This window comes from Canis aureus, chromosome 2 (assembly GCF_053574225.1).
Source record: "Canis aureus isolate CA01 chromosome 2, VMU_Caureus_v.1.0, whole genome shotgun sequence".
NCBI lineage: Eukaryota > Metazoa > Chordata > Mammalia > Carnivora > Canidae > Canis > Canis aureus.
This window is the reverse complement of record NC_135612.1, coordinates 28292744-28314077: the sequence shown is the minus strand read 5'-3', so window position 1 is coordinate 28314077 and position 21334 is coordinate 28292744. Positions and strand designations below refer to the sequence as shown.

General features: G+C 41.2%; 1 protein-coding gene across 7 annotated transcripts in view; it reads right to left on the bottom strand.

Annotated features, from left to right (window-relative positions):
* Positions 1-21334, bottom strand: part of ARSB (arylsulfatase B) — a 186304-nt gene that overhangs the window by 94769 nt on the left and 70201 nt on the right. For all 7 annotated transcript variants that reach the window (XM_077867150.1, XM_077867164.1, XM_077867171.1 and 4 more), the window contains exon 5: positions 9960-10203. In XM_077867150.1, coding sequence (XP_077723276.1) covers positions 9960-10203 — 244 coding nt within the window. The remainder of the gene's footprint in view (positions 1-9959; positions 10204-21334) is intronic.

Genomic DNA, 21334 nt, shown 5'->3' with positions numbered 1-21334 from the left:
AACTCCTTATCATATATGTACCACTACTGAAAATTACTTTAAAATATGGAGCAACCGGGCAGCCTGGGTGGCTCAGCAGTTTAGTGCCACCTTCAGCCCAGGGTGTGATCTTGAAGACCCGGGATCTAGTCCCACGTCAGGCTCCCTGCATGGAGCCTGCTTCTCTCTCTGCCTGTGTCTCTGCCTCTCTCTCTCTCTCCCTCTCTCTCTCTCTGTGTGTCTCTCATGAATAAATAAATAAAAATTTTTAAAAATAAAATATAATAAGGGTAGCCCGGGTGGCGCAGCAGTTTAGCACCTGCCTTCAGCCCCCGGGATAGAGTCCCATATCGGGTTCCCTGCATGGAGCCTGCTTCTCCCTCTGCCTGTGACTCTGCCTCTCTCTCTGTGTGTCTGCCATGAATAAATAAATAAAATCTTTTAAAAAAATAAAAATAAAATAAAATAAAACAAAATAAATAAATAAAATAAAATATGGAGCAACCGATCAGAAGAGTAATTAAAATTAGGAACTGAAGAATGGCAAAGCTATATAATAAAAGGCGGTTGGTAACATTAAAGATAATTAAACATATAGATCAACATATATAATTTCTCTATTATGTGATAACACTGAATACAGAAGAAAAGCTTTGAAGAGTTGTAAGATGTATAATATCATGTCTCAGAAGGCTGGGTCTATGATCCCAGATTAAATTAACAAGCATTTGAAAGTGGAAAATAAGCAGGAAAATATTGATCAAGAAAGGAAAGGCACAATAAAATTTTCTTTGAGTATGTCTGCCTCCAAACAAGACAGAGTAGCATGCAGGGTGGATTTACCTCCTACCTAAAACAACCTCAGGAAAAACAGACAGGGGTGCCTGGGGTGGCTCAGTCAGTTAGGCATCTGCCTTTGGCTCAGGTCATGATCCCAGGGTCCTAGGATTGAGTCCCACATGGGGCTCCCTACTCAGTGGGGAGCCTGCTTCTCACTCTCCCTCTATTCCTCCCCCCTGCTCGTGTGCTCACTCTCTTTCTCAAATAAATAAATAAATAAATAAATAAATAAATAAATAAATAAATAAATAAATAAATAAAATCTTAAAGAAAAAAAAAGAATATGTAAAACAATAGTTTTCAAAACAAGGAATATCAGGCAAAGGACAGTGATCTCTGAGGGGTAGGAGACAAAGGAGTTGAGTCTTATTGGTACCCTAGCTTACTACCTTGAGAGAGTTTTCAGACCTTGGTGCACAGAAGGGGAACTGAGGCATAGCCCAGTGGACTCCCTGAGTTGAGGAGGTAGCGCTAAGGGTCCAGACAGACCAAGGGATTGAAAAGTTCATAGGGTGGAGTACCAGAGAAGAGAAAGCTGGCCAGAAAGAGATTTGCAGAGGGTCCCTTAAACTATTTAGCTGAGCACCAATCAGATGTATGCAAGGGAATTACTTCAAACTGGGAAAAGAACCATCTGAAGAGATGAGAGGGAACAGTGGCCAGTAGTCACAGAGTTGGGGACAGCACATGCTCCCTCCAGCCAGATTCACAGGGCACTGCGTAGAGTACTGGGAAGGTGCTGACTCAGTAGTAGTAGTAGGAGGAGGAGGAGGAGGAGGAGGAGGAGAATAATTAGTTCTAAACGGAGCAAAGGTCTGGACCTGCCTAATAAATTACGAAGCAACACCCAGAAGAATCTAACTATTACTAAGTAGAATAAAGCAAGATTTATAACAATACATAAATATCTAGCAGCTAACAAGGTAAAATGCACAATGTCCAGCATCAAATCAAAGATTAAAAGTCATGGAAACATGACCCATAGTTAAGAGAACTATCGTCCCTTCACAACCAACCCAGAACTAACTTGGATGCTGGAATTAGCAGCAGTCATTAAAAGTTATTTTAGGGGCAGGAGTCTGCTTCTCCTCCCTCTGCCACTCCCCCTGCTTGTGCTTGCCTTCTCTCACTCTCTCTTTGTCAAATCAATAAATAAATAAAATCTTTTTTTTTTTTTTTTAAATCTTCATTCAGAGGTTCTTAAACTTTGGCTCATTGACCATTATTTTCTTTCTTTTTTTTTAAAGGTTTTATTTATTCAGAGAGAGAGAGAGAGAGGCAGAGACACAGGCAGAGGGAGAAGCAGGCTCCGTTCAGGGAGCCTGACGTGGGACTCGATGGATGGGTCTCCAGGATCAGGCCCTGGGCTGAAGGCAGCGATAAACTGCTGAGCCACTGGGGCTGCCCGACCATTATTTTCACTGGCCTTCATGGTATCTGTGAAAGTGGGGTTAAAAGTGACTTATTTTCCCTTTAGTTTTCCTCTTGAAATTGAATCCATAGTGGGGGAAGTTTAAGTTGTTGTTGTTTTTAGCTTTACTTATTATTTTTTTGGGGGGTGGGGGAGAGAGAGAAAGAGAGACAGTGCACGCACAAGAGGAGAGCGGAGAGGGAGAAGCAGACTCTCCACTGAGCAGGGAGCCCAACACGGGGCTTGATCCCAGGACTCTGAGATCATGACCTGAGCTGAAGACAGATGCTTAACTGACTGAGCCATCTAGGTGCCCCAAGTTTTAAGTTTCTAAGTTATTAAAATTTTAAGATATTTTACATCATCAGATAATATTTGATTCTCACTATTGTCATCTTATAACATCAAGAAGAGTTTCTCATTGATTACAAAGAAAAAAGATGCTTACCGTTATGATTAAGGGTTCTGCTTGTGTTTATATAAGTATAATAAAATGAGTTTTTAAAAAAGCAGAAAGAGAAAAAACACTGTGAGATAATGATCCTTTGAAATGCCTTAAAACAGCCTATAGGCTCCTTATCAAGTTGAAAGTGGAAAAACCATACAGAACTGGAAAGAACTTAGAGAAGCTGTGTCTCTAAAACTGATAATATGCTCTGTGGTTTGGAACAGAATTAAAAAACAAGCAGTTGAAGGAGCTCCTGTTGCAAATAATGTCACTTGCTCCAGAACTACTGATTCTTTTGATATATTTAATATTTTGAAGCAGGTCTAAGAGGAACTGATAACTGTGCAACTAGCAAAACCTCTGATGCTCACAGCACAGCCAACTCCATTACTGGAATTCCTATTTCATGAAACCCTTTTGAAATTTTCAAAAATTAGCATTATCTTGAAACTGGCATTCCAAGTAAATATCTGAAAGTTCCAGAACCCTGGGCACAGATCAAGTGTCTCTGACATTTGGCTGCCCATTTGTTTTTGCTGCTTTGGAAAAGAAGCTCCAGATGTCAATGTGACTGGTTGCTTTCACTATGAGCAGTCATGGCGAATGTTGCGCCACTCATACCGAATGATGGCCTGCCCAATGCTGGGAGAAGCATCAACTTCAAGGCCAGAGGGGCTGAGTCATCTTTCAGGATCTTTCATCAAGAAATAGAAGAATGAGAGTAGTTGTTCACTTACTAAATAGAAATTTGCTGGATTTCCAGAGCAAAGTCTTGAAATGCTTAATTAAACTTTGGGCAGAAATTTTACTTTTTTTTTTTTTCCAAACAGAAAAGGAAAGCCCACTGTCTCATGGTGTAGCATACTTGGACAATATTTTTGGCCGTATCTCTTGGCTAAGGCCCTGCAGTCAGTATTATGTATGCTGCTCAAGAATGGAGAACTCTTGTTCTATTAGAGCTGGGTCACCAGGAGTTCAGTATCCTTCTAACACTCCCCTAATCTGGAGTTAAAGGTGCCCAAACTTTTTCCAGTTTCTTTGTAAGTAGAAGTAAACATGTGCCAAACTCTTAAAGGTTACTCGTAATCAATAAAATCTTAAGATTGAAATGTGGATATATAATCCAAAATTTGGTGATACACACAAACATCAAAGACTTAGACTTTGCCAAAGAAAACAGCCTCAGTGAGCTGGGGGCAGAGGAAATTATTCAAACTGAATTCAACTATTTCCCAACTAAGGCTGCTCTCGTTTGGCAAAGTGTACTACAGAGTTTTGATTCCATTTGCTATGGTGTGCTTTTGCAAGCCAGGATTTTACACTTTTGCCACCAAAACAAAACAAAACAAAAATCAAAACTGATTGGATGTCAAGCATGACACATATGTTATCATATAAAAACCACTCAAAACTTTCTCCTATTTCTTTAAATCAAACCTCAACACCTTTCACAGTGAAATTAGCAATCAGCTGAAGTTCAAGTTTTGCTTGGCATGGAAATTTTTATTCTGTTTCCTTATCATAAAGCAGGTATTAATTTTTGCATGAAAAATTAACGAGAGGGAGGTGCTTGTGTGGCCCAGTCCAAAGTGCATGCAACTGATCTTGGGATTGTGTGTTCGAGCTCCATATTGGTGTAGATTACTAAAAAATTACATAAACTTAAAAAAATAAAGTAACAGATTTTCTTTAAAAAAATTGAGACAGGTTTATAAAGAATGTTTCTCGTATTTTTCTATGTTTAGTCACAGAAAAAATGTATCATCAGTGTTTAATATCACAAAAATTAATTCTTTTTTTTTTAAAGATTTTATTTATTCATGAGAGACAGAGAGAGAGACAGAGAGAGAGAGAGAGACAGAGAGACAGAGAGACAGAGAGAGGCAGAGACCCAGGCAGAGGGAGAAGCAGGCTCCATGCAGAGAGCCCGATGTGGGACTCGATCCCGGGACTCCAGGATCAAGCCTCAGGCTGAAGGCGGCACTGAACCACTGAGCCACCCAGGCTGCCCTCAAAAATTAATTCTTTATAAATTTTTGTGCATATGTTTAGGTACTTTTCTTCTGTAAATTCACAGCTTTCAGAGTCTCAAAGAAGTCTGTGAATCAAAACCCTAGAAAAAACTCATTCCTCTCATTTAGATATCAACCTAACATAACACACATAATCTTCTCTCAACAGCTAAGAATTATATGGAAGAAAATCAAAGCATCACACTTAGAAGAAAATATTTAGCACATTTCAGGCTGAGAAAAAGCCTCTGACCAAAAAGAAGCAAAAGAAAAACTGATTTCAGCAAGAAAACTCAAACTTCAATAAGTAAATGTCAAGAGTCACATTTTCAAAAGCGTAAATACAAATGGAATATAAACATTTTAAAAATTCAAGTTAAAATGAGATAATTTTGCCTATGATATTAAGAAAGAGGTTTTTTAAAGCTATATAAGGAAAATCTGTGAAGGAGATGAGAATTCTCATATACCAGTGGAATAAGAGTACACTGGTACTTTTTGGGAAGGCAATGTTATAATGTGTATCAAATGCTTTCAAAATAGTCATCTCTAAATACTGTACGAGGGGATCCCTGGGTGGCTCAGTGGTTTAGTGCTGCCTTCAGCCCAGGGCGTGATCCTGGGGTCCTGGGATCAAGTCCCACGTCGGGCTCCTTGCATGGAGCCTGCTTCTCCCTCTGCCTGGGTCTCTGCCTCTCTCTCTCTCTCTCTCTCTGTGTCTCTCGTGAATAAATAAATAAACTCTTTAAAAATTTTTTTTAAAAATAAATAAATACTGTATGATATCTCATTTATGTGGAATCTAAGAAAAGGGGGGGTGGCTGAACTCTTAGAAACAAGTAGAATGATGGTTGCCAGGGGCTGGAGGGCGGGGGATCTAGGGAGATGTTGCTCAAAGGGTACAAACTTCCAGCTATTAGATGATTAAATCCTGGGGATCTAATGTACAGCACGCTGACTACGCGTCACAATACTGTATCATATACTTGAGAGTTATTAAGAGAGTGGATCTTAACTGTTCTCACACACATAAAAATAGTAACTATGGGAGATGATAAACGTGTTAACTAACCTTATTTTGGTCATCACTTTCCAGTATATATGTGTATCAAATGATCACATTGTACACCTTTAGTTTACACAATGTTTTATGTCATCTATATCTCAATAAAGCTGGAAAAATGAAATTAAACTATACATCATTTTTCCTCCCATTAGGAATTCAGCAGTCATAAGTCAGTGAGAGGAGAGAAAGGTGTCAGACAATGTTTGACTCAACGACAGAACACTAACCACCCAGCATGTCCCTTGAATATACATCTCTGATTGCGGTGTGTTGCCTCATGGTTGAATGATGAAATATAAAGACAATTCAACAAAATCAACTTCCAGATTTAACTTGATACCTATTTTCTTCATTCTCCAAAATTAGGCAAACTTTTTCAAGGTTTGTGTTCCATAGCAACACAAGAAGAACAACTAAAAATGCATGCAATAAAGCTGACATTCAAAAAAAGTAAGTAGGGATGCCTGGGTGGCTCAGCGGTTGAGCTCTGCTTTCAGCTTAGGGTGTGATCCTGGGGTTCGGGGATTGAGTCCCGCATCGGGCTCCTTGCGTGGAGCCTGCTTCTCCCTCTGCCTGTGTCTCTGCTTCTCTCTGTGTGTCTCTCATGAATGAATAAATAAAATCTTAAAAAAAACAAAACAAAAAAGTAAATATGTAGAACTCATTCTTTTGAATAATAATTTAATTTTAAATAATTTCTATATAACGAGAAGTATCCAAAATATAGACAGAGATTTTATGAAGAAATTGTTTACTCCAGTGTTAATGATAAAAAAAATAAAGATCAATCTATAGTAAGGGAATTGTTAAGGATATCAAGGTATATGACAGAGGGGCACCTGGGTGGCTCAGTGGTTGAACCTCTGCCTTTGGCCCAGGGCGTGACCCCGGGGTCCCGGGATCGAGTCCCACGTCAGGCTCCCTGCATGGAGCCTGCTTCTCCCTCTGCCTGTGTCTCTGCCTCTCTCTCTGTGTCTCTCATGAATAAATAAATAAAATCTTTTTTAAAAAAGGTTAATGACAGAATATGTAGTCATTGAAATAATATTTGCAATGAGTTTCTTGGACAACATGATTAAAACTGATGATGTGTGAGTTGAGGAAAAAAAGAGGCAGCAAAAAAAATGCTAGGAAAAATTTTAAGGGAACATGACATGTTTATGGTAGCTGTTTCCAGGTAAGATCTGGGTGGTTATTTTTATTGTCTGTGCTTTGCAAGTTATCTACAATGAGTATATATTACTGATACCCAGGGAAATTACATAGAGTCAGCATAGAACACGTGTGTACATCTCATGTTTAGATCATGAAGAGGGGCAGAAAGATTTTAGAGAAAAAGAAAAATGTCATCTTGTATGAATGAGCAAATAATGAGCATAAACTTTCTTTTTTTTTATTTTTTATTTATTTATTTATTTTTTTTTTGAGCATAAACTTTCAAAACAACTAATGAGAGAAAAAGTTTTCTTGTTTACTTCTTGGCTTAGCTGTTTGATGAGGTGGATATGGCTCTGTTCTCTTTAAATGGCAAATCATAAACTGGTCGTCCAATCCAAATGGAAAAACCAACTTCTCAGGCAAGAATAGGAGGAAACAATTTGGGGCTGGTTAGGGTTTTTCCCCCAAAATAGTATGATTTAGAAGAAGGACTGAAGTAATAGTTGGAAAATAGGAAAAGGTAAAAAAAGAGCTCCTGATACTTTAAATTTTGCTGTTTGAGAAAAGATCTTTTAAATTTGATAAATTCTCTTAAAAAAAAAAAAAACTTGGGAACTTTGAATTGCAAAGTAATTGAAAGAAAAAGGACACAAAGCTAATGGAATCAGAATTTCCCCTGGGTCTGTAGGAGATGAAGACCTTCCCTAGTCTCACCTCCTGGATGAGATTCATTACAAAGGAACCAATAGACTCCATGCTTGTCAGAGGCCAAACAGCCCTGCCCAATGCTACTTTCATCCATTCTTAAGCTCATAGGACATTTTAAATTTTAGCATCAAAACTAAAATTCCTTTGCATAAAGTAATCTTATCTCAAACACTACTATTTATTTTTATTTATTTATTTTTTAAGTAGGCTCCTTGGCCAGTGTGAAGTCCAATGTGGGGCTTGAACTCATGCCCCGAGATCAAGACCTGAGCTGAGATGAAGAGTTGGACGCTTAACCGACTGAACCATCCAGGTGCCCAAACCCTCCTATTTTTAATACTGAATATCACTTACATAAAAATTGATAATATAAATATTAGAAATAACCAGTATATCCAGCACTTGGGGATTGGTTAAATTATGGTATATCCATACTATGCACTATGGATTATAAACCTAAATGTCTACAGGGACCAGGTAGTTAACACCAGTGAATGGAGTGGGCCTGGGTTGGGATTTGGGGGCAATGGAGACAAGTGATTTGAAGAGGGAATACTCTAAGGAAGACAGAAACAACTTGATTCCTGTCAGTTGGCTTTGTGGTAAGGTTGGATCCCTGTGTTGCCAGAATTGCCTATTTTTAAAAAGTTTTATGTGGAAATAATATCAAATTTAAAGAAAGTTGCAAAACTAAGAAATACTAAAAGAACCACCTATGCCCTTTACCCAGATAATCTGACTGTTAATATTTGACTCAGTATGTATTTTTCCTCTCTGTGTACACACACACACACACACACTGTATATCTCGAACTATATAGGAAATACATGCACATAATTTTTTCTGAACCATCTGAGGATATGTTAACATGTTATCGTAACACTTTACTCCTACTCGACTGCATGTTTCCTAAGAATAGAGACCCTACTATTTTTGAGATGGAGCATCTGGAGTGGGATGAAGAAGAGAACACGAGGAGGTTGTCTCCTCCTGGCCATTAGGGTAGTCAATCAGCCACTTTTTCTCCCTCTGTAACACCAAAGAGAGGTTAAATCCTATTGCACTAGACAACTGCCATTCCACCAGTAAAATATATGTACGATATGTGCACATTTATTTATAACTTGGATATATGTGCTAATCTTCTAATACGTGCTGTACCTTATAAAACATATTCTTAGACAAAATTAAGATAAAATCAAAAACAAATACAAGCTTATAATTTTCTTCCTGCACCCCTGGAGATGTGTACCTCCATTTTTCTACGCTGTGGCGGCTAAACCGGAAAAGGACTGCCACCATTTCCGAAGCTGAGTCTGGGTTCTGCTCCCCAGCGTACCTCCTTACGTCTGCCAACTCTCCTCCACAACACACATCCTTACTGCCTTCACAGTGTTTACGGCTACTGGAAGTCATCTTGCTTATTTATGTGTTTAGTTATTTCCTCTCTGCACTCCCTGCCCTCCCTCACCTTCTCTACTAGAACACAAGCTCCATGAGAGCCAAAATCTTGTCTGTCTTGTTCACTTGGAACTCCCCCACCGCTAAAACAGGGGTGGGTGGTGCAGGGCAGCCCGGGTGGCTCAGCGGTTTGATGCTGCCTTCGGCCCAGGGCATGATCCTGGAGACCCGGGATCGAGTCCCACGTGGGCTCCCTGCATGGAGCCTGCTTCTCCCTCTGCCTGTGTCTCTGCCTCTGTGTGTGTGTGTGTGTGTCTCTGTGTCTCTCATGAATAAATAAATAAAATCTTAAAAAGAAAACAAACCGAGGTGGTTCATAGTGGGTGCTCATTAGATACTCTCTGGTTCCCATTCCAGCTCTATCCCCTGTGTAGCGCTCCATTCTCCCAGCAGACAACAGGGCAGGTCCCCCGACCTCCAGGAAGCAAACAATACCCCATCCTACCCCTTTGAGAAGCTTCTCTGCTTAAAAAAACACCTGTAGAGGGCAAGCAGCTGAAGACAATCTTCCTCTTTGTATCAAACACGTGGCCACAATCTCAAACCCAGAACATCTCTATACATCCTGACAATAGTTCTAAAGACATTTTATTCTTTCTAAAAAATAATTTATTTGTGGGCACCTGGGAGGCTCAGTGGTTGAGCATCTGCCTTGGGCCCAGGGCGTGACCTTGGGGTCCCGGGATCGAGTCCCACGTCGGGCTCTCCGCACGGGGCCTGCTTCTCCCTCTGCCTCCCTGTCTCTTGTAGATACATAAATTTCAAAAATCTTTAAAAAAATAATTTACCGGTAAGCTGAACTATCATTTCCACTCAGCCCCCCAGGCTGCTCTTGCCGCCCGCCCCGGGAGGGAACAAAGGAGACTGAGCAGTACCTGATGGTCCTCCACACGTCGAAGCCATCCAGAGGCTTGGTGCCCTTCGTGCTGCCCCCGGCCAGCCCCACGAGGGTGGGCAGCCAGTCGGAGATGTGGACGAGCTCCCGGCTCTTCACCCCCTTCCGCTTCAGCAGGGGGCTCGCCACGAAGCCCACCCCTCGAACGCCTCCTTCCCACAGGCTCCATTTTCGTCCTCGAAGCGGCCAGTTGTTGCCCCCCGCCAGCGTCTGTCCTCCGTTATCTGAAATACAATAAGGTCTCTGCATGAGGACGACGCCAGACACATTTAAGGACCCAAGGGGTCTATGCTGCTTTGAAATGCTGCTTAAGAGGGGCCCCCAGCGGGCCCAGTGGTTGAGCGTCTGCCTGCAGCCCAGAGCATGACCCCGGGGTCGTGGGATCGAGGCCCGCCTCGGGCTCCCTGCGCAGAGCCTGCTTCTCCCTCGGCCTCTCTCTCTGTGTCTTGAATGAATAAACTAATAAAACCTTTTTTAAAAAATTAAAAAATAAATGCTGCTTAAGAACTAAGACAGATGCTCCCTCCTTACCACGTCCCATCCTAACCTCCCCTCTTGCACCCACACCTCCCCCTATTACACAGAATCAGAGGGCGCCGTGGCACCAATCTGACAGCAGACCTTCAAATCTCTTGGGTCGGGTCGCTGGAAAGCAAGGAAGTCCCCAGAGGAGAGCTGCTTGGGTTACAGCCCTGCATGGATAATCAATGACTGGGCTGCAAATGCATGCATGCAATTGTGGGTGAGGCAAAATGAATCCAGGTAAGCTAAGCCTCTCACGGTCCACAAAAAGAAACCTCAAGTGAAATTTCACTTAGTGAGTTAAAGCTCCTGATAATGGGGACAGCAGACCTTTCTCTTTTACTCTCCTGGAAAAAGTTTCTAACATTTAAACTGGTAACTGGATTAAGCTTCTACTCCCTGGTGATTTGAACTCTTTCTTAAGTGTGAAAGTTGAAGATTTCTCCAGTGGGCTAAAGGTCTCTGTAAACACAGCAGTCGGGTGGAAAACATCATTGCAAGAAAAATTCCTCCCTTGTTGAGAGGACAAAGCTTCATGTGATACACTGTACCAGGGAAGAGAAAGGTTCTTTTCTAAGACAACTGATGGTGAAGCCAGAGGACAAGTTACAAGAGTGACTGAAATGAAGTATCTTACCAGCTGGGTGGAACTCAGTTAGAAATTAAATTGGACTGTAGGGAAAAAAAAATTTAAAGTGGTATTTCTTGTATACTGAGATGTTAGAATCATTGATATAACCAAAAGTATCCATACATTTAGGTGACTCTACAGACACATTTGAAATAACCCTTATTGGCATATGTATTACACCCCAATTAAATGTTTTTTAAACCACTGTTATCCAAATGAACCACATGAGGGCAGCAGGACAGGCCTGCTCTGGAGAACCTTATATATAAAAATCTGACACAGAAATCAACACCAAAACCACAGGAAACACATGGAAGGAAAAATAACTGGCATTGCTAAGCACCTACCACGTACCAGGTACCATGGTAAGTTCATATTATCTCTCCCAGGATCTGAAATCTGAGAGACCCGGAATTGAAGCTGATGCCAACCACTCACGAGCCATGTGACCCTGGGCGATATGCTACCTCAGAGTCCTTACATTCAATGTAGAGATAATAATTCCTAGCTCATGCATTATGATGAAAATTAAATGACACTGTTGATGATAATTGCTTGTCTGGGTACCTGGCACAACCTCCGTGCTCAATAAATGGTAGCTAATATTTATAACTCAGTCTAACATTATAATTGTTTCATTGTTTTTTTTTTTTAATTGTTTCATTGTTAAAAAGAAGAAGATTGAAAAGTCCAAATAGCTAGTAAGTGGCAAAGCTAAGATTCAAACAAGGCCTGTGTGACTCTCCAGGTGCCTTCTGCCCCCAGAGAACCATGTTGCTGATGTCCCCAGTATGAAGTGGGCTTTACCCCAATACCCCGACAGGCCACATAAAGCTCCACTGCCTAATGAAAACCATAGGCACAGTAAATCTCAGCGAAGTGCACTCTTCCTTTTCATACAGCAGAAGGTGATGCTAATTCCCTTTAGAGGAACCTTTGTTGCTTATGGATAAGAAATTCAAGGCTCTACTGCCAAGGAGGCTTCTATTCAAACCCTTAACATACCAAGTGCCTGGTTCTTCTCTGTGTTTGGTGAAGGGAAGGAGCAGAGTGGAGCTAGATTACATGAAGGTAACAATTCTTCAACACACGGGCGGGCAACGACCTGCCTCATCCTTTGCTATCATAGACTTCAAAGAACTTTTCCTTGAACCTTACATCTCTTCTTGACAAAGAGTCAAGGCCCAAACAGTCACCCAATCCTGTATGCTTGTTTGTCTATATATTTTGAGATTTTATTTGTTTACTCATGAGAGACCCAGAGAGAGAGAGGCAGAGACACAGGCAGAGGGAGAAGCAGGCTCCGGGCAGGGAGCCCGATGTGGGACTCGATCCCAGGTCTCCAGGATCACGCCCTGGGTCAAAAGCAGATGCTCAACTGCTGGGTCACCCAGGCGTCCCCCAAGCCAGTTTATTAATACCCTTTCTATTTTACATGAGCAAATCTGTATATTCAAAACAAGAGGCCACCACCTTCTGACAGAGGAGATTGCTCCCTACGCCTTACACTTCACAGCACATCAGTCACCCATAAGCAACATTTTGAAACTGAAAAGGAGGTGCTGTTCGTTTTATACAAAAATACACTGGAAAGAAATGCTTCCACTCTGCCCGTGAGCTCAAGAACGGCTGAAGAACAGCCAAGAACTGGTATTTCGCCCTTTTATTAGACTGCTATAAACGATACCGGCTCAGTGCTTGTAGAAGACACCTGCTGTCTCCATTTTAAATAGATACACCCTTTGAGATGTTATATAATGTCTATTTCAGTTCCATGTCCTTGCTAATGCTTAATACAAAAATACTAGATGATGGCGGTGGAGGAAAGGCATGTGGAGATGAGGAAGAGAAGGATGGTGGCTGGGTCTGCAGTCTGACTCTAGGAGCAGCCCTTCAGGTAGGACTCTAAAAGGAGAATAGCCAGGGCAGCTGGGTGGCTCAGTGCTCAAGTGTCTGCCTTTGACTGAGGGCATGTTCCTAGGGTCCTGAGATCGAGTCCCATGTCGGGCTCCTTGCATGGAGCCTGCTTCTCCCTCTGCCTGTGTCTCTGCCTCTCTCTCTCTCTCTCTCTCTGGGTCTCTCATGAATACATAAATAAAAATCTTAAAAAAAAAAAAAAAAAGGAAAGTATTCTGTGCTGTAAAGAGAATTTGGCCACTAGGGCTGGAAGGTGTTTCTAGATCTTATGGGGGGTAGAAGGTGCCAATGCAGTGAGTATGACTGTTTTTGCCATTAGCTCACTGGGCTGTTTTCCCCATTAGCAATGATGGGGGATTTTATCACCTGTCACGTTTTGAAGAGCACTCTAGAGAGAAAGTGCCGTCAACTGGCACACTGCGACTTACTCTCTCGGACATCCATCACAGAGCCAATGGCACAACTGCAGCATGAAGAGGTCCATTTGGCTTTGCCTGGGGCCTGCATCTCCCCAGGTGGCACCTGCCTGATGGCCACCATTTATCAACAAAGGGTAGATTCCACAGTTGGGCTCTTCAGAGAGCCCACAACTGCTGCTGTGCTTCAGTTCTAGCACAGTCCCCCGGGTATTTCGAGAAGTTGGACATAAACCTGACCACAGTCACAGCAAGAATACAAGCTCATTTGGAATATGGCTTCCTATGTTGTTCACTTAAATCTGACAAATTAAAATTAAAAAAGACATTGGAACCATCACCAGTTTTCTTTTCACTCTCTCTCCTAATTTTCTTTTGGAGAAAAGTTAACTTTTGTTTCTTGCTAAGAATTAGTTTTCAAGAGAAAATCTTCTTGTTTCATTTCCTGACTGGCTTACGAAAGAACTTCCAAAACAAAATAAGATGACTCCAACTAATAATGGGAGCTCTGAAATTTTTTTTTTCAGGGAAGTAGTTTTTCAGCAAAATTTTTGGCAGAGGGAAAACCTAATTATAAAGACTCTGCTGTCTAGAAAAGAAATGTCAAAATAAAACTAATGTTGTCTTATACAGATGGCAAATCTCACTTTATTATTCCTTCCTGAACAAAAATAACTGTTACAAAGTCATGGAAAAACATTGGTTAGCCAGAGATCGGAGCAAATGCATGAAGTACATGACAATGAATCCTCATCCTGACCCAGATGATAAAAGTTAAGGTGGAACCATGACAACAAAATTAATTTTTAGGACTACTCCCAACAGGGTATTGTTGTGGCTTGGCCATGGAAGGGCGCCCTGAACATCAAGTGTACTTCTATGTCATTGCTCCCTAACCCGGGCTTATCCAGGACATCGTCCTCACTCTGATTCAGGGATCCTAAAATAAAAAAAAGAAAGAAAGACTCCAATAGCCTTGCATCAGGACCTGGACTTTCCTTTCAACAGGGCCAGCAATGTTAGTGGGACAGATGAATAGACAACATGATTTCACATACTAAGATGCCTCCTTCTCTTAAAAGAGGACCCGCTTGCTGATGGTTGATGCTTTTAAACTAGTTTTTTAAAAATTTTGGGATCCCTGGGTGGCTCAGCGGTTTAGCGCCTGCCTTCGGCTCAGGGCGTGATCCTGGAGACCCAGGATCGAGTCCCGCATCGGGCTCCCTGCATGGAGCCTGCTTCTCCCTCTGCCTGTGTCTCTGCCTCTCTCTCTCTCTGTCTGTGTCTCTCATGAATAAATAAATAAAAATCTTTAAAAAAATTTTTTGTTAACTAAAATGAAAATCAAAGGGTTACTATATGTCTTAGAAGTCATCTAGACGATTAGGTAAATTCAATCTTCTCCTACTAAAAGATCTTGGAGAAAATATCTACCTGGATATTCAACTTACAATCTACTGTTCTTGTCTTTCCCTCTTGTTCTACATTCAATTTCTGATTGAATGTGCATTCCCTTCTGCTAAGTCTAACTTTCAAATGGATTTGAAACCCATCCACTCCTATATACCCCAGGGCCTCATGTCTTTCCACTTGGATATACAGGAACTTACAGATTGCTTCACTTTGCTGTCAGAGGCATCCTTGTGAAGCCCTAAACCAATCAAGTCATGTTCATGTTTAAAGATCTCTACTAGCTTTCTCATCAGGAAAAAGTTCAAGCTTCAGCCCCCATATAGAATCCTATACAGTGGCACCTGGGTGGCTTAGTGAACATCAGCCTTTGGCTCAGGGCGTGATCCCGGGGTCCTGGGATGGAGTCCCACATCTGGCTCCCTGTGGGGAGCTGGCTTCTCCCTCTGCCTGTGTCTCTGCCTCTCTCTGTGTGTCTCTCATGAATAAATAAATAAAATCTTTAAAAAAAAGAATCCTTTACATGTGGCCCCAATCTACTTATTGGGCATCAAAACTTGCCCTCCTGCATAAAAAGTGCCTTGTGCTGGAGCACCTGGTTGGCTTAGTTGGTAGAGAGTGAGACCCTTGATGTCGGGGTTGTGGGTTTGAGCACCATATTAGGTGTGGAGATTACTTAAAAAATAAAAGCTTAAAAAAAGTGCCCAGTGTTTCATTCATGTAGAACTAACCTCACCTTGTTGTTAGGATATGTCATGCCCCTTCATGCTGACTTTGCCCCTGTACATGTTAATTCTTCCACCTAAAATGCTCTCCTTCTTCTTTCCTGCCCAACTTAAATTTTAATTCTCAGGATAAATGTTACATCTTCTGTTAACTTTTCATTTATTGCCCCCCACTACCACCCTGTCTAGATAGTCTCTCTGTACTTTTGCACTTTTTATATACCTTTCCTATCGCACTTCTTTCTTTTTTTTTTTTTTTTCACTTATTTCTATATATTGTTAATGAGTTGTCTTTAACTTCCCAGGAACTCTGCCTCCCAAGGACAAGGATGATGTCTCATTCTTCTTCACATTCCCAGGACCTAGCACAGGGCCCACCAAAGAGAAGGGCTCAAGAATTGGGGGGTGGGTAAGGAATAATAAACAAACAGGAAAAATGTCCACCAAAAATTGAGACTGAAGGCACTAAAAATTTACTTTGATTATTGGATAGTGTTTTCTGAGCCTTCATCCATCCATGCCATGATCTTAACTTTCAGGGAACTGTTCCATACACAGGTGCTGTTTATTTAACAGGACACTGCACAGGGGGTGGGGCGTGGGGGTGGGGGTAGCTCCTGGTCCCCGTGACAATTTAAGCAAATCAAACACAATACCAGAGATGTTTGTCCAATCTGGCCCTTGATCAGTCACACTGAAGTCAAAGGGGATTGAGGAAGTCAAAGGGGATTGAGGAAGTCAAAGGGGATTAAGGAACTCGGTCCTGGACAGGAAGAGAGTCCTCACTCAGCCCTTTAATAAATCTTTCCAGAGTGCTTACCATATGGCAAGGACTACTCCAGCTTTGGAGAAATGGCAGCCAAGAAGACAGACAAGGCCCTTTCTCTCATGAAGTGAGTAGAAAAAGAGATATGATCTCTCTATTCATGATCCTCTTGGAGGAGCTGAAACCAGAATGATGGGACAGGGGGGACCACTATCAGAAAGGGGAGAGTAGGGATCCCTGGGTGGCGCAGTGGTTTAGCGCCTGCCTTTGGCCCAGGGCGCGATCCTGGAGATCCGGGATCGAATCCCACGTCGGGCTCCCGGTGCATGGAGCCTGCTTCTCCCTCTGCCTGTGTCTCTGCCTCTCTCTCTCTCTCTCTCTCTCACTGTGTGCCTATCATAAAAAAAAAAAAAAAAAAAAAAAAAGAAGAAAGAAAGGGGAGAGTAGGAGGCTCAAGCTCCTTATTCAATTACACATTGGATGGTGGGGTGTTCTGCATCAAGGCTTCTTCTTAATTCAAGATTATCTTAACTACACTCTTAAGAACACTCTGTTGCCAGAACTTAAGGCAAACTTGAGCTGAATGATGACTAGATATAACTCAGAAGGTGTCTGGCTGGTTTATGACTGTCATCGTTTGTCTCTATCATCCTTACTGCCACCTTTCTAATTTCATTGAAATGGATTCAAAGAATTGGGTTTGGGTAAATTGCTCTCGGAGCCTAATTTTCTCATTTGGAAAATGAGGATAACAATGAGACCTATCTTAACATATAGTCTGGCACAAATGTATCACTCAATAAATATTAGCCATTTTCACGATAAGAATCACAAGCCGCAGAAGCATCAAACACGCAGAGCAGAACAGTCTCCTCTCCGGGTATTTATTACACATATACTAGGTTTAGATATCACAGCTGCAGTCTAAAACACCATGCATTCATGAAGAAGAAAGGATTTTATGCACAGATTCCTTCTCAATTATATGTTCTTCTCCATAGGTGATTTCTTGAGATTCATAAAAACATAGTGAACTTGAGGGCTTTTGCTATTATTTTCAGGACAGAGCCAGGTGACACCTTTTTGTTTTTAGGAGTTTAAAAAAAGTATCTCAATTATCAAAGGAAGAGGCACAATGATCATAAGCTATGACTCAAATGAAGTGTCAGAAACTAAAGCTTTATTCAGTTACATTTGTAGGGGTTTCACCTGGTTTGTAGCACTCAGGACAGATGAATGCTCCTGCCCTACTCCCAGTCAGACACAGTCGGACTCTGCATCTGGATAAAAGAACCAGCAAAGGGAGTGTGCCTGCTGAGCTAGCATTGGAAGGGTCCTGCTGAAATGGGATTGACAACCAGACCCCAAATAACAGATACAGCCACCAAAAAAGTGGAAGATGAAAGGGACGGATGCAGGGAAAGGGAAAAATCAGGAATAAATGAGGATTAAAAGGGAAGTACAGGGTTATAGTAAAAGATTTCCTCATTTTAATGAGGCTAATGGCATTACTTGTAATGATGAGATGCCTGTGGGATTTTATCTCTCCTTTAGAATTTAAGGATGAGAAGACTCAAAAATCTTTTGAAAGACTGGAGGGACATAAGTGCAGGATAGGCTAGATGGGTGATGGGCATTCAGGAGGCCACTCGCTGTGATGAGCACTGGGTGTTACATGTAAATGATGAATCACTGAATTCTAGAAGTCAATATTGCACTGTATGTTAACTTAAATTCAATTCTAAAACTAACTAACTAATTAACTAACTAAATAGTTGAAAGGAAGGAAAGAAGAAAGGCAAGCAAGCAAGCAAACAATTGGTCTCTAAAAGTTAAAACAGGAAAATGAGAGGTGCCTGGCTGGCTCAATTCATACAGCATGCAACACTTGATATTGGGGTCACAAGTTTGAGCCCTATGCCAGGTATAGAGCTCACTTAAAAATTTTTAAAAATTCAAACTGGGGATCCCTGGGTGGTGCAGTGGTTTGGCGCCTGCCTTTGGCCCAGGGTGCGATCCTGGAGACCCGGGATTGAATCCCACATCGGGCTCCCGGTGCCTGGAGCCTGCTTCTCCCTCTGCCTGTGTCTCTGCCTCTCTCTCTCTCTGTGTGTGACTATCATAAATAAATAAAGAAAAAAGTATTAAAAAAAATAATAAAAATAAAAATTCAAACTAAATAATAATAAAAATTAAAATAGGACTGGAAACTGAAAAACTGTCCTAATTTATTATATATCGATAGGCAAACAATTGAACTTTTATTTTTATTTTTTTTAAAGATTTTATTTATTTATTCATGAGAGACACTGAGAGAGAGAGAGGCAGAGACACAGGCAGAGGGAGAAACAGGCTCCATGCAAGAAGCCTGATGCGGGGCTCCACCCCACCCCCCCCCACCCCCCACCCCCGTAGGATCACACGCTGGGCTGAAGGCGGTGCTAAACCGCTGAGCCACCTGGGCTGCCCATACAATTGAACTTTTTATATCGATAGGCAAACAATTGAACTTTTTCTGTAGTTTAAAGCATAGGTGGTCACAGATTTTAGTGATCCTTAAACTTAAATTGTAAGATAAGTATGGAATGTTATGAATTACTCTCACTCAGGAGTCATGGGTTTGATCTCCATATTCCTGCTTCCCTAACAAGTAGCTTAGAAGCCTCATGTCTAGGGTACTTAGAGCCAGCAAAAATAGATGTTTATTCACCACTTTTTAAAAATTAAAGCCCTCCTTGTTTTCTCTTCAGTTTGATCTTGAAAAAAAATGCTTGATATCTTTAGCTAATGAAGTTATAAATTTCAGGCCAAACAAAAGTTATTTGGCACTTTAAGGGTGTATCATAGTTTACTCACAAATTATTTGGCTCCCTTTTCAGATCAGATGATTTTTTTTTTTAACTAGATAGCTGTTTGTCGATCAGCAATCAACAAGTAGGAGATGAAAAAGTATTACAGAAATATTTCAGAGCCTGGCAAGTTTCAGAACGGCAAGAGTGAAAAATACCATCAACAGAAAAAAGAACAGCAGTTGCCAAATTAGAAGTACACTAATTCCTTGTATGGCATGGAAGATGGGAATTGAGGTCAATGATTTTTCAGAGAGAATTAAGGCAGAGAAAGCTAACATATTCTATTTGGGCAAGCATCAACTACTTTAATTTGTCTTTATATTTCCAAATATATCATACAAGTTAACTGTTCTGAATTTACCTTTGATGCAGAAGCAACATTTTATTGGATTTCTACCTCCAAGGTAGTAAGATATGCTTTTAGGATCACCCAGAAAAACCAATAAACCAAACTGAATGAACAGGCAATTCTATTTGCCCAAAACTCTTTTCTTTTTTTTCCTTATGTAGAAACCATAAAAATATTTAATTCTTATTTTCTGTACCCAAAGCTCTTTTCTGAAGTTTACTAAATGGTAAAGGGTCTCACTGAGGTTTGAGTGTCTACTTACGGAAGAGAGGCAAGTCATCAGCACAATCCTCTTTGAAGAACGATGTAAGAGTGAAACATTTAATGGCAGAAACAAAAAAACTCAATATACCTAGATACTAAAAAAAGTTAGTGAAGATTATTTATCAAATAATTCAAATATTGAATACATACTTAATAAAGATAGAAGAATATGATTCTTTGGGGTTTGCAGATGACACCTGCTCCAAAGACAAAGCAAAACCAACTCTGCACTCTTGGACTCTAGGCCCTCCTGACGACACCAGGTGGGAGAAGCCCTGATGACAGAGGGGTACACAATGAGAGTGGGGAGAAACCAGGTGACCCTGGACATTCTAAGCAGACATCGGGCAGGGAAGGCAGCTGGAGAAGAGTAAGTGTGAGCTGTGAGGCCTATGTGTCTAATGAGAAACCAGAGGTTAAATGGAGGCATTTTAACAGGAAACAAAGGGATATGGAAAGAGAGAGGTCCGAGAAAAACAAATACCATGTGATTTCACTCACATGAGCAAACTAAAAAAATAAACAAGTGGAATCAGACTCATAAATACAAAAGGCAAACTGATGGTTGTCAGAGGGGAGGGATGAGAGGATAGGCAAAATGGGTGAAGGGGAGCAGGAGGTAGAGACTTCCAGTCATGGGATGAAGAAGTCATAGGCATAAAGGGCACAGCACAGGGAACAGAGTCAGTGGTACTCTAAGAGCAATGTATGTGATCAATGGCAGCCACACTAGTGGTGAGTACCGTGTAACATATGGAGATGTTTAATCACTATGTTGTACACCTGGAACTAGTATAACATTGTGTGTCAATTATACTCAAATTTTAAAATTAGAAGAAAGAGATGAAGGGAGGGAGGGAGGAGGGTAGGGAGAAAGGGGTCCAACATCTGGGAAACTCAATGTCTACTGAACAGCCACGAACAAGGATAAAAGAACAAAACAAAATCATCAAACAAATCAAAACAAATGCCCCTAAATAACCACAACAGGCATCATCAATTCACTGCAACCAGATTTTTAATGTAGGGCCCATTTAGTCTCAGACACGATTTCTTATGATAGGTTTAGTGTGTGGCTCCCTCACTTCATGGCAGACTGGAATCTGCAAATTAGAAAGGTGCATAGTGCTGGAGATGGCCTCTGTAGAGACCACCCTCAGAGTAAGGGAATAAGAAGAAGGGGACAGCGAGACTCTCCATTTCCCTGTGCCCAGTGTGATTTGGCCACAACAGACGACAGTGACTATAGGCTCAGAGCCCCTCACACCACTTGGGCTTAAAGGAGGCCATTCTATACTAGACATACAGAATAATCAAAGGTAGTAGGTATGAATGCTAAAAAAAAGAATTAGGATATTAAATGTATATAAAACCACATGAAAATCTTCTCATGTTTAAATGTAAAACTAGACTAGGTTCTAGACGTAGAAAATTATACGCATGTTTTTTAATTTTCATAACTATGCAGTAGGGTATCTTTAGATATATAAGACTCAGGACAGG